At 36.7% G+C, this 14,605-nt stretch overlaps 1 protein-coding gene across 2 annotated transcripts in view; it reads left to right on the top strand.

Annotated features, from left to right (window-relative positions):
• SKAP2 (src kinase associated phosphoprotein 2) overlaps positions 1–14,605 on the top strand; it is a 182,048-nt gene that overhangs the window by 33,299 nt on the left and 134,144 nt on the right. For both annotated transcript variants that reach the window (XM_070729376.1, XM_070729377.1), the window contains exon 4: positions 6,506–6,604. In XM_070729376.1, the coding sequence (XP_070585477.1) occupies positions 6,506–6,604 (99 nt within the window). The remainder of the gene's footprint in view (positions 1–6,505; positions 6,605–14,605) is intronic.

The following is a 14,605-nucleotide window of genomic DNA, read 5'->3' as shown; positions in this document are numbered from 1 at the left end:
TGCTCTCGCAGCTGCATTCTGCACGATCTGAAGTTTCCGAACACTTTTCAAAGGTAGCCCCATGTAGAGAGCGTTACAGTAGTTGAGCGTTACAGTAGTCGAGTTGAAGTCCACAAATCATAAAAGCCATCTGGAAGAAGAGGAAATCTGATGGCTGCTGCCTTCTGAGTTTGCCTCTTTTCCTCCATCCCCAGGTAGCATACCAGCATGCAGATAAAGTTTTCTAATAACATCAGAAATCCACATGCAACTTTCACCAAAGGAAACATCTTTGCAAGGTACCTCTGAGGCCATTCATTCTGGTTGAAAACTAGAACATTTCTATCCCACAGACTTCACCCAATAGCTCGTGTCAGAGGCTGATCGTATCTGCATCACCCTCAGACGAGAGGGGTAAAATGCTTGTTCGAGATATTTTGCCCCCCCAAACCTTCCATTCCCGTTAACTTCAACCCCTCCCACACCTTTTTAGCTGTATTATTCTACCGCTAGGCACACAAATCCAGGCAGCAATCCCAGTAGATCCACCAAATTAAACTTCCTGGACTTAATGTTTACTAAGCATGTCCATACTTAGTTCCCAGGAAAAACAGGGGGCGGGGGAGGGAAATAGGCAAGTATCAATGCAGAAAGTGAAGGCTGCTGCTCCCCTATGGCAGTGTTTTTCAACCGGTGTGCCGCAAGACATGGTCAGGTGTGCCGTGAAGCTCAGCTTCCGAGACCGGAAGCTGAGCTTTATTCTTTGCGCCCACCTGGAGCTTTCCTGGCGGGGGCGGCAACAAATGTCCTTTCGGGCCCAGCGGGAGGGCAATGGCAGCAGGAACGGGAGGCTGCCGGCTGCAGTGGCCCCGGCAGTCACCGGAGGATGGAGGCGGCGAGAGGGAGCTCCAAGGTGGAGGCACCAACGGTGGCGGTTGGACGTGCTGCTGGATGCTGCGCTGCGGGGCTGGCACTGGCTCGCTGGCTGGGCCGGAGGTGCCAGCCCCACGCCCATGCCCAGCACAGCACCAGCATATACGGCATCCAGCAGCACGTCCAACTGCCGCCGTCAGGGCTCCCGCTCCCAGTCAACCGCTCTGCCGCCACCCCTGGCTACTGCCCGATGTCGGCGTGGTGTAACGAGAGAGAGAGACACACAGAGAGAAAGAGAGATAGCAAGAGAGACAGAGAGAGAGAGAAAGAATGAGAGATAGCAAGAGAGAGAGAGAGAGGGAGAGAGAAAGATAGCAAGAGAGAAAGGGAGAGATAGCAAGAGAGAGAGAGAGAGAAAGATAGCAAGAGAGATAGCAAGAGAGAAAGAGACAGAGAGAAAGAGAGAGATAGCAAGAGAGACAGAGAGAGAAAGAGAGAAATAGCGAGAGAGAAATAGCAAGAGAGACAGAGAGAGAAAGAGATAGCAAGAGAAAGGGAGAGAGAGAAAGAGGGAGATAGCAAGAGAGACAGAGAGAGAGAGAAAGAGAGATAGCAAGAGAGAGAGAGAGAGAGAAAGAAATAGATAGCAAGAGAGAGAGAAAGAGAGAGATAGCAAGAGAGACAGAGAGAAAGAAAGAGAAAGAAATAGATAGCAAGAGACAGAGAGAGAAAGAGAGAGAGAAAGAAAGCAAGAGAGAGAGAGCAAGAGAGGGGAGAAGGAGGGAGAGAGAAAGACATAGAAGGAGGGAAGGAGGGAGGGAGAAAGAGAGGAAGAAAGGAAGAGAGAAAGAAAGAGGGATGGAGAAAGAACGGAAGGAAGAGAAAGAGGGAGGGAGAGATAAATAGAGAGAAAGGGAGGAAGAGATGTTCTTTTTGTCCAAACATATTTTTAGCTCCCCCCGCTCAATGTTCCCCAGGATTTTGAAAATATGAAAAATGTGCCGCAGCTCAAAAAAGGTTGGGAAACACTGCCCTATGGAAATCAATTCTAACCAAACAAAGCTGGACTTTCAGCCCAGGCGACACGTACTGGGTAACCGCAACTTAAATCTCCACTTTAATTCTAAGGCTGATCCTGCGAGGCACTATATCCCAGGGATTTGGACTTTTGCACACAAGGAGGTGTTCAAAACACTTGGCAACCAACTCCCTTGCTACGGGTCACTTTTCCCACCTGGCGACTTTCAAAGTGTCCTCGGAAGGCAGAATGCAATGAAGCTCCCCCCCCCCACATCTTTCTTCTGAGCTAGCATTTTAAAGCAAATTCCTTCTGCTGTCATATAAATGGAAGGAAATGACTGGTTCTATCACACCAATCCTGTCTCCATGGAACCTCTGAGACTTTGAATCACTTAAACTCTAATGGATTTTTGGCTTGATTTTCGAGGTGAATCAAGCAGTTTCAAGCGATTTCACCAAGCAGTTCCTAAACTGGGTGTGAAAATACCACCTGGAAGAGCCACACTATAGGGGTCTAAGAGCCACATGTGGCTCGGGAGCTGCACTTTGCCAACCCCTGGCCTAAACCAGTTTATTTCTTGTAGTGCATGCAGCATTTCCAAATCTGAGAGCCTCCTGTGATGATGTGTCTGTGGCTGCAGTTATGCAATCTACAAGTTGTAGCATTTATTTCATTTTATTTACTTTTACTTTTTAATTTTTTAATTTTTATGACCCAGGGCGTCTTACAACATATTAGAAATCTACATAAAAACTGTATTCTAAAAACCCCACAATTAAAACTAAAACAAGTTCACACGTCACACATCCAACATTTATTCATTAGGTGGGGCATGATGTGAAAGTTTCAATGGCCCCAAGCCTGCGGGCAGAGGTGGGTCTTCAAAGCTTTGCGGAAGGCAGGGAGAGTGGGGACAGTATGAATCTCTAAGGGGAGCTTGTTCCAAAGGGCTGGCGCAGCCACAGAGAAGGCTCTTCCCCTAGGCGTTGATCACTCTATTGCTGAAGTCGTATTTTCTGCAATCTAGCTCGGAGAGGTTTACATTAAGTTTGAATCTATTACGTGCTCGTGTGTTGTTGTGGTTGAAGGTGAAGTAGTCGCTAACAGGAAGGACATTTTGATGTATGATTTTATTAGATCAGATCGGAGGCAACGTAATTGTAAATTGCCTGATCGCAGTATTTCAAGTCTGGTGGAGTAAGGTGTATTGTCTTCATTGTCTTCATCAATACTGTCTTCATCAATATTCCTGCAAAACGTGAAGGAAAGAGGGTAGCAAAGACCTAGGAAGGCTATGCTGATGACATAACATTGAAAACATAACATAAAACATTGTTTTTTTGCAGTATGATTCAGTTAGGCCATTTTAGATAAAAAAGAAACTTTTGGGTCATAAGACTGAAAGACACATAGTATGCAAGATCGGCACAGCTATAGACATTGACTAGTATTATCTGAATTCTGTGAAATTATATACATAGGACCAATGCTTTCTGAAGAAAATTTGTGAAGAACAAGTTATAGCTAATTCTTGTATTACAGCCATCAATTTAGCGACTGTTTGAATTACAGTTGTATTGAAAAATGTGCAGTCCTCAATCTTATTACTATTGCACCATCCTCATGGTCATGTGATGAAAACTCAGATACTTGCAAATGACATTTATCTGCAATGATTGCAGCAGTCTGGGATTATGTGACCACCATTTGCAACCTTCCCAGCCAGCTTCCAACAAACAAAGTTAGTTGAGGAAATGAGGTTTGCTAATGACTGCATCATTCACTCAATAGCTGCGCTTATTCACTTAACAACTAGGCCAAAAATGGTTATAGGGCATAACTCCCTTAACTATCTTGTTTAGTGACAGTAATTCTGATTCCAATTGTAGTTATACTGCAAGAACTATCTGTAGCTCTTTTGCTAGAATTCCTTTGGATATATTCTTCATATACTAGCCAGTTCGTTTTTTATTTATCATGACTTTGGTTGTGATATATTTCATTATTTGTATCATTTTTTAAGGAAGGAATTTAATCACTTATCAGAAATCAGTGGTTATTACATTTCCTTGTTTTAATCTCTTGGTTCGGATAATAAGAAGATAACATACAAATGGTACAGCTTTTGGAAGCTATTCATATGATAGTGGTTATGGCAAAAGCGCTGAACGGAGTGGCATTACAATAGATTGCATTGTTGTCACTCGACAGAACATCATATCACACACATATAAATACTTTTTGATTTATTGAATGCTTAATTCAAAAAACTATACTAGTGAAATTATAAATGGTGCGACCATGTGGTGTGCCCCATTGTGCTGGGCGGAGGAGGGAATTCTTAAATCAGGTATCACATCAGCAAGTATCTACTTCTTAGGCTAATAAAATATTTTTCCTTTCCTCTCTCTTCTTAAATTCATAATAGACATTGCATTGCAATTATTATTTTTCAATTGGATATGGTATAGTAATTGAGAAAAGTATATTTTAGAAATTGTTGATACAGAAGGACACAGTTGCTTTTTAAGGGACTTGTTCTATACAATATTAGTTGAATGATTAGCTGCTCCAAACCTATATGGTAGGTTAAATATTTTAATTCAAACCTGCACCTCTATGAATTCAATCAAATGGCTTAGTTCAGCTGTGAAAGTCAAATTATATATTGGACATTAATACAATTGAGTGAGTGCAGAGGTATTTCACTAGAAGAGTACGGTACTCCATTCCTCTGCTCACAATAGAATAGAATATCTAATGCCACCAGGCTTGAAATTTTGGAATTGGACAGCCTAAAACTACTCCGCCTGCAGTCTTACCCAAGCTTAGTACACAAAATTGTCTGCTACAATGTCCTACCTGTCAGTGACTACTACAGCTTCAACTGCAATAATATATGGGCAAACAATAGATACAAACTCAAGGTAAACCACTCCAAATTTGATTGCAGAAAATACAACTTCAGCAACAAAGTGGTCAATACCTGGAATGCACTACCTGATGTTGTTATTACTTCTTCAAACCCCCAAAACTTTAATCTTAAACTGTTTAATATGGACCTATTCCTATGAGGTCTGTAAGGGGTGTGCATAAGTGCACAAGCATGCCTACTGTCCCTGTCCTACTGTCCCCATTTATTTATACCCATTTTCTGTGTTCATGTCCATGTCTACACTTATTTCTGTTTTCTCTTACATTTTGACGAACTAAATAAATAATAAAATTAAAAAAAAGTGTGATAATGCTTTTGCTTTCTTTGGCATTATTTATTCGGTCAAAGGGACTGACTAAATAATCCAGTATTGTTCATGATAAGTTAATATTACACCTGAAGTCCTTGGTTTATTGCTGTTCCCTTAAAAGGCCAGTATGTTAAGCAGGATTTGTACTTAGTTTGCAGCTTGTTCATTGTTATTTTCATTTTTCAGCCTGAGTATTTTGAGGACTAATGCTAATAGTCTTGTAAAATCCTTGCTTTGAAAATTTGGGGTGTTGAGGAATTATAATTGCAAAATAGGGCTTTCAGTATTGGAAATAACTGAAGGGAGCATATACAGTACTCAGGTTTTTGATCTTTGAATTTCTGTGTTTTCCAAGCCTTCCATCTTCAAATAATAACCAAGTGGATCAGACAGGATGTCCTTCTCCAACACGGTTCTTTTTTAAAAGATAGAAATCCAACTTATTGTTACATTTCAACCATCTAATGCACAGGTCACCAAACTGTGGCCTGTGGACCACCGGTGGTCTGCAAAAAATTTTTGGTGATGCATGGAGAAAGCTTGGCCTCTGGGCCAAATATGGCTAACAGCAATTAATACAGTCCAGGAAGAAGGAAGGAGAGGGCAGGACAGGACAGGATAGGACAGGGAGGAAGGAAGAAAGTGGAGCTCTAGAATATGGGACTGACTTTCTCAACACCATCAACAAACCACTGTCAAATAAACTTCAATTATTTTGTAATAATTATATTACCTTTCATGATTTTGTTACAATTAATCAATATTTAAGGACTTTGTTATGAATAAATAAGCATTTATGATTTTGTTATGTTAATTAGGTGCATTTCATATTAATAAAATGGAAGTTCTATGATCATTATTTTACAAAAGTATTTATCTTTTTAAAAATCATATTAGTGATCTACTCTGTGGGACTTAAGATTATGAATTTGGTGGACCGCAGGGTTTAAAAGTATGACCTTGGTGGTCTCTGAGGTCCAAAAGGTTGGGGACCCCTGACCTAGTTAATGCATCTCTTTTATTTTTCCACTTCCTTTTTGAATTAGGAAGATTTTAAAATATAATATTTTTTTATCCTCACTGAAGGCATTGAAAACTATACCAGTTTAATTTTGGAACATTTGTTGTGCACTAATTAGAAGGGAAAGCTCTGCCCAATTTTGTGAGTTCATGATCTATGCTTCTGAAATCCCCTATTGATTTTGAAATTGAAGGTGCCCGTCATGCTATCTGTCCTAAATTTGACACTTATCATGTCCTGGTGGTATGATGCTAGAATTCTCAGTTATTGGAGATTGCCATCCCAAAATAACCAATTAGTAAAACTCTGCTGTCTGCATAATTTCAGTCTCTGCTTTTAATCACTGATAATGTTTTATATATGCAGGAGATGATGAAGATGGGGAAGAGAATGAATGGTCTTTCCCTGATGCTCCTGACAGTCTCTCTCTAGCATACGATAAAGATGATGAAGGCCCTCCCGATGGTGAGTGATTTTTTTCTAGATCTCATCCTGAATGATTGTAATATTGTTGATAATTTGGTTGGTTTCTAAATCTAAGAAGATTTTGTAGGATTATTTGAGAACAGTGAATTCTCAGAAAGCTTAAGGCCCTGAAAAGTTTCTTACCTTTGCAAGCTTGTTAAGGAACTGAAGAGCACTCTCTAGTGGCGGAGAAAGCATGGTGAAATGATAATATTTGAAATGATATGCTTGCTTGTTTTGTGTTAAAATTAAAGCATGTTCCTTAGATAATAGAATAGAATAGAATAGAATAGAATTTTTATTGGCCAAGTGTGATTGGACACACAAGGAATTTGTCTTGGTGCATATGCTCTCAACGTACATAAAATAAAATATACATTTGTCAAGAATCATGTGATACAACACTTAATGATTGTCATAGGGGTCAAATAAGCAATGAAGAAGCAATATTAATAAAAATCTTAGGATATACGCAACAAGTTACAGTCATACAGTCAACATGGGAGGAAATGGGTGATAGGAATAATGAGAAAAACTAGTAGAATAGAAGTGCAGATTTAGTAGAAAGTCTGACAGTTTTGAGGGAATTATTTGTTTAGTAGAGTGATGGCGTTCGGGAAAAAACTGTTCTTGTGTCTAGTTGTCTTGGTGTGCAGTACTCTGTAGCGACGTTTTGAGGGTAGGAGCAGAGTAGATAAGCAGAAAAATCAGTGACTGAAATATCTTTCTTGTTGCAAATATAAAATAGGACAAATTCTTAAAAGATTAAATATTCTTAAGATTTTTTCCAATTAATAAATTAGTGTGTACTTATTGAACAATGTTTTAAAAATTTTAAAAAAAAATCATAATCAGTTATAGTTTTATTTAAGGGAAAATAATGCAGAGAATCATGGCTTACTGTCTGTTACTGAGTAGAATTGAGAAATGTTTGATAAATCATACATGCATATAACTATCAATGTATATGAATTTGTTGCTCAAAAATTGAGATTGGCAAATAAGGGTGTCGTGGTAGTTTGCCATACACTGATCAAAACATGTAACTCTGTTTCAATTGTTGAATAAAAATATGCATAATATGCTACATTTTACATTATTCAGATTATTCCCTTTGGAATCTTATATTGCATTCATGAGGTAGAAAATTATGCCTATTGCAGGATAGGGATAACTCAGATAGAGTGATAAACCTTCTAACAGCCAAGCAAGCAGGATATTTACATTCTTTGAATTCAATAGAGTGTATAATGCTAACAAAAGTTTCCGTGTTTTGAATCCACCTTTCTTTTTATATTCTAAGAGCTAGTTAAATATCAGGAATAAAATAGCCCTTTAAGATGTTTTTTTTTTAAATGAATGTATTTATTGATATAATAGATTAGATGAAGTTTTATACTTATTTTCCCCAGATGGCATTAAATAGAATATAAATATTTGTCTTTATCTGACAAATCTGGTGCTTGTGTTCCATTCTCCGTGTTTCAACATATTGAATACATATGTACAAAGAAACAAGCATGAAAAATGATTTTTTTCTTGTTTGTTTGAGACGTAAAAATAGACAACTGCTTTTGTTTATGGAAATAAAAAGTCAATTACTGAATAGTATTGAAGCCTGAGCTTTATGTATTACTAATACTAATACATTAACTGTTAATTTTAAGAAACTTCCAAATATTATTAAGCTATGTTAATTATATTATTTTGAATATTTTACAAGGCCTTTCATTTTGTAAAAAAATCAAGATTACTTATATTAACAAAATGCCTATTGAACAAGACAACAATCTTAAACTATTAAGTAGAAATGGAAATAAATGTTGAACGGGGAGATAAAGTTATCCATTATTAATTTGGGAAATAATTCCCAAGTTATTTTTGTCAAGAACCTCATAGCTAACAGTGTAGGCCCCAGACAAGCATTAGCAAAATTATATGTATACTTCTTGCATAGATCCTATAAAGTTAATGGAATTTACTCGAAGAGTATAATATGTAGGCTATTTATGTTTCTCTTACACCTCATAAATACTGATATTTAATCTTTATATAAGTTTTACTGATATCTATCCAAAAAATCAATAAGGTGTATGTTAACAGAGAAATGATTTCTATTTATAGCATGGAAATAAATCCCCTTGAATACAATGGATATGTGGGTTTAAGATTAATTCTTTAATTCAGTCCTCCTTTTCTCTCAATTAAATTGCTTTAAGGAAATTAACGTTTTAACCATGTAAACCATCTTTTGAATGTAGTAGTGTTAATTTGGCAGATTCTTTACGAAAGCATATATTTATGAAAGCATATACAAAATACTTAAAAGAGTTCCAGGTATTACATTTATAAGTTCTGAAGAAACATGGATTAGTGATCTTTGTATCCAGATAAAAGTGATGGGCACTGATGTTTTAAATAGAAACTTGGAAATTATAAACCGTCAATGGCATCCTTGATTAAAGATCAGTCATCTTTAGCTAAATCTTTCAGCAGTAGTTTTGACACCATCTCATAAATAAATATATTTTATTCAATTGTTATTTTTTAAATTAACTGTTTAGCATTTTGGTCACAAGATAAAGATTGTATAAACAAACATCTTTGTTTATAACTGCAGAGCTCTGTATACATATTTATTTATTTTTCAAATTTATAATGTAGGCCATTTAACAAAATAAGTGACTTTGACAGGTGGTCAACAAACTTAAAAACAGTTACTACTACTACTACTAATAATAATAATAAATATTATTAAAGCATTAAAAGGTATAAAACACAGCTAAAGATAATCACCAGATAGTACTATATTGAAATATCATTTTGACCATCAGTGAAATAAATAAATAAATGTGGGATTTCTTTTCTCTCAAACTGGTAACCACGGTGTCTTTTTGATTGTGGTTCCCACAGAGAGCATGAGTCTGAATTCTATCCAAATGTTTTTGGAATATAAAGTTGAACAATGGATGTGCTTTTTAAAATAACATGAATGCTAATTCTGAAAAAGTTGATTTTTGTTGACATGACACATCTCTATATACATTGTAAAGTCTGTGGCTGGCTCCCATTCTTTGTCTTGTAACAAATTATTTATTTGCCCCATTTCCTCCCTAGTTCAAAAGTACATTCAATTCCCCAATGGCTACCTAATTTTCTGGTTATTCTCCTCAAGCCATACGTGTTTTGATTTCTTTATGATTTATTAGGTACTGTAGAAAAGATGCATAAGTTACATCTTCTAATGAAATTCAAGCACACCTCAGTAATGCTTTGACTCAGTTGTCAGCAGCAATTAAATTTCTAGCAGGAAGAATAATGCAGAGGCCCAGCCATTGTACAGAAATGAAAATAGAGAGAAGCTGCGAAGGTGAGAAAAAGAGTTGTGAAGAAGCCACCTCAAAATAAAACAAGATGTACAGTTCTTGGCCAGCATACATTTTCTGGCTGGCTTTTCTTTTATTGGCTAGTGATCTGATTGATAGGAAAATCATAACTTGTTATATGCTAACAGGCAGAGTTCACTTGTAGGTTATTGTAAACTGATAAAGGCTTAGATGGAGGTTTGATTTTCACACTGAACCCGACTGCATCAGATTAATGGAATTACAATGAGAAGCTGGACTAGTTGCAGCTTTGTCAGAAAAATGGATGGAGATTCTATAGTCACGACTGCTCATTAATACAAGTTGTCTAAAAGGTGTAGGGGCTTCTCTGTACAAAAGGCTCAGGATAACTGATTTTTGAATAGGATTTTATTCATTTATTGATGACTAGTTTTCTTGTAAAACAAATGATGACCTCTTCTATAGTACAGCAGTGTTGCACATTTGTTAATATATTTGTGGCAAGGAATAGGCCTTGACCTGACAGTGTTCACCCTTGATAGAGTTGGAAATCAGAACAACAGGAGCATATTGTTTTGTGTATAAATCTAACCTGGCGAATATTGCTGTTTTTTAAGAGACTTTTTAAAAAAGTTGAAATGTGAACTATTTGCAACTAATCTTGATTGGGAAAAAAGCTAGGATACAGTAATACCACTGGATTTTGTTTGTAGAAAGATTATTTATATACAGTAGTCCCTCACCTATCGCTGGTGTTACGTTCCAGACCTGGCCGCGATAGGTGAAATCCGCGATGGGGAATTTATCGACTGATAGTACTTATTTAAGTATTTATATTGTAATTGTTTGGTAAGTTTTCATTGTTTTAAGTGTTTATAAACCCTTCCCACACAGTATTTATTTTAGATACAGTATTTAAATACAGTATTTACAATTTTAGATATATACAGTGGTACCTCGAGATACGAGTTTAATTCGTTCCGGACCTGGGCTCTTAAGTCGAGCAGCTCTTATCTCGAATGACTTTTCCCCATAGGAATTAATGTAAATAATTTTAATTGGTTCCAGCCCTCAAAAAACTCACAAAGTTAGTCTAAATTATGCAGAAAGACATGTTTTTAATGAAGAAATGTACATGTACATATAAATGAATAATGAAGTTTCTTTCACTTAACTTGTAAACTTTCTTAAACTTTTAAATTTACATATGTTCAACTTCTCTGCCACCCAATCCTGTAGGACAGAGGTCCCCAACCCTTTTTGCACCAGGGACCGGCTTTAAGCGATCAAGAGAGGAATGGGTGAATGAATGGACGGAGGGTGGGAAGGAAGGAAGGAAGGAAAGAGGGAAGGGACAGGAACAGAGGAAGGAAGCAAGGAAACTTATGAAAGGGGAGAGTAAGAGAGGAATGAGTGAAGGGAGAGAGGGAGGGAAGAAGGTGGGAAGGAGAAAGAAAAGAAGAAATAGGAAGGGAAGGTAAAAGAGAGAAAGAAAAAGAGCAAGAAAGAAAGAAAGAAAGGGGGAAGGGACAGGAACAGAGGAAGGAAGCAAGGAAACTTATGAAAGGGGAGAGTAAGAGAGGAATGAGGGAAGGGAGGGAGGGAAGAAGGTGGGAAGGAGAAAGAAAAGAAGAAATAGAGGAAGGGAAGGTAAAAGAGAGAAAGAAAAAGAGCAAGAAAGAAAGCTGCAAGCACCCCCCCGAGCCCCCCAGGCCGGCTGCAACCTTTTAAAACACGCGCGCCGCTTCGCAGCTGTCTCCTGAAGCCGAACGCGGAAGTTAGCATTTGGCTTCAGGAGACAGCTCCTTGGCGCTTGTATCTCGAATTTGGGCTTGTAAGTAGAACAAAAATATCTCTCCCCTCCCAGCTCTTATCTCGAGTTGCTCTTAAGTAGAGCAGCTCTTATGTCGGGGTTCCACTGTATATTTTTTTGAAAAACCTGCCGATCGAGTTCGGCAGGCTGTTTAAATCTGCCGATCAACTTCCTCAGAAACCCGCGATGAAGTGAAGCCGCAGTAGGTGAAGCGCGGTATAGCGAGGGACTACTGTAGTTCATTTACATCGCAACACCATACTATAATATAGTAGGATGGAATATTATTTCAGAGAAGAGTTTTCAAGACTGCAGTATATTCTGATTCATCCTGAGTCTGATTTTTCTACTTTCCACTATGTTAGTTTTTTTTTTTTTTAAATGCTAATTTTTGAAATAATTGTGTGTGGATCTCCTCATAAGTCAGATGATAATACTTATATCTTTGATTCAATTATGAATCTAATATATTTATATGATTTCATTAAGAAAGTTAGTATCAGAAATTGCATGGCTATTAGTCAGAAATGCAAAGTTCAGCCATATACTTTAGAATATTCAGATGTATGTATGTATTTGGCATACAAATGAAAGAAATGAAAGAAAGAAAGAAAGAAAGAAAGAAATGAAAGAAAATAAATCTTTGCCTCAAATAATAGATAATACAATTACTTACTTCCAAGCCTGATGGAATACAGGAGCTATCTGACAGGAAGCAGTAAACAGAGATGCAAGAAAGTAGGGTTAAATAGCCCTCAATAATATTTGCTACTTTGGAGGAAGTTTTTATTATGTATGAGTGGAATGGAATAGGACTACATGTCAAAATATCAAAGAATTCATCCTTTTGATGGAATTTGTTTCTCCTTCACTAGAGTGTTCTCCCTTTGTTCTGGTGAAACTTCAATGTAGACATCTTTCCCTGGTTATAGGCTTTGATATTTTATATAATGGTATAATCTAATTCTAAATACTCTCTCTCCCCCTCCCTCCTCCCTCTCTCTCTCACACACAGAGTATATATATATATGTCACATGTGGGTTTTTTTGGCTGAATTTGAAAATTAAGGGAGACTAGGATAGATCTATTTCGGCCTTATTTTGGCCTCATCAGCTAGCCATACCCGCTGGGACTTGAACCTGCAACCTTTGCCTTGTAAGGCAGAGAATTATCTTCTAGGCTACAGTATCCAATCCCTTCAGCTCTGCACCAGGGAAGGGTTACATATTTTTGTGTCGAATCACTATTTGGAAATTTCTGGTGATGTTTCGACAAGGTCCCACTCGTCATCTTCAGGCTGGTGTTTCTGTCCTTGTTCTAGGGTGAACACAGTGTTCGCCCTAGAATGTGTTCGCCCTAGAACAAGGACAGAAACACCAGCCTGAAGATGACGAGTGGGACCTCGTCGAAACATCGCCAGAAATTTCCAAATCCTATGTAGGATTTGGAAATTTCTGGCATATATATATACGTTTTTTATGTCGGATCACCCTGGTATATTAAAAAAAAAACATTTGACATATATATATACACTCACACAAAACTATGTGAGTATTTAGAGTTAGATTGTACCATTATTTATTTACTCATGAAATATAGATAAGTGATAATAAAATCAGTTACTAGGTAAAATTTATGGTAGCCGACCATATCAACTTGATTCCCCACCTTTCAAGTTTCAAACAGCTTAATTACCAGCCATAATGGGATGTGGAGAGAGGAAAAAAACCTAATTATATTTGATTCATTATGAAGTGTTTTTTTGTTATGAATCAAAACTTGTCTACTTTGAAATTTAGAATGCTAATAAGTAGATGATTTGGTGAATTAGGATTTAATATAAATACTTTAGCCTGAGTTCACCAATGGAAAATGGATGTCGAATTTTCCTGTCAGGGCAGATGCTTGATTCAAAAATGGTGGAATGCTAGGTATTCATACTGAGCAAAATGAAATCCCTGCTTTATAAAATCAGTTATGATATGATACTTATATGCTACTTAAAGCTTGTAGATCACATTCAAAGACTTGTTTTACCAATGGTTAACTAATAGAAACAATGGTTAGAAACTAAAAAAAATTAAAAAGATAATTAATCATGTCTTGAAACATTTTTAAGATGGATAAACTAATTGTATTATTTTTTGTGACTAATATTGTTATGTATATTATCATTTTGATTTTGGTTGTATCTCTACTCAAAACTAACCATATTCAGTAAGTTGTTCAGGTAGATATGGAGGTTTTCATGCGTATTTAAAAAATGTATTAATAAATCATATATTTTTTAAAAAAGTACATTGATGTATTTTCTCTACTAATTTGTTTCATTTTTAAAATTTTGAAGGTTTTGAAGGAAGGATTGAAGTTTCCCGATGTATATATATTTCAGTAAAAATCAGCTGTTCAGTGCATTTATAAGGAATAGTGTATATTTTAAAAGTTAGTTAAATACTTACACCTCATATTTTTATCCTGAAATAAGAATTCTGATATGGCTAACAACTATTTCAGGATGATCAATAAAAAATCAAATGACAACAGAAGTAATAAGCATTGCAGATAATAAATCATCCTAGATTGCCCTATTGGTAGGATAAAAATGTAGTTCTTAATGGACATCTGAAAATGCAGAGGGAAGAAACCAATTTAATTTTCAATAGCCTGGGTTTTATCAACCAGCAGAGTTGCCCTGCATATTCTCTGACTAGACACCTCTACTTGTTTTTGATAGATAGAACAAGTCCTCCAAACCTCTGTGTACATTTTTACTCTGGGTTTTGCTGAAGGATTACACCTTTTTTGAATGAATATAAGTCTTATGATGCAATTTTCTTTGC

This window comes from Erythrolamprus reginae, chromosome Z (genome assembly GCF_031021105.1).
Source record: "Erythrolamprus reginae isolate rEryReg1 chromosome Z, rEryReg1.hap1, whole genome shotgun sequence".
Classification (NCBI taxonomy): domain Eukaryota; kingdom Metazoa; phylum Chordata; class Lepidosauria; order Squamata; family Dipsadidae; genus Erythrolamprus; species Erythrolamprus reginae.
Note: the sequence above shows the minus strand (reverse complement) of the source record. Positions and strands in the feature narration are given on the sequence as shown.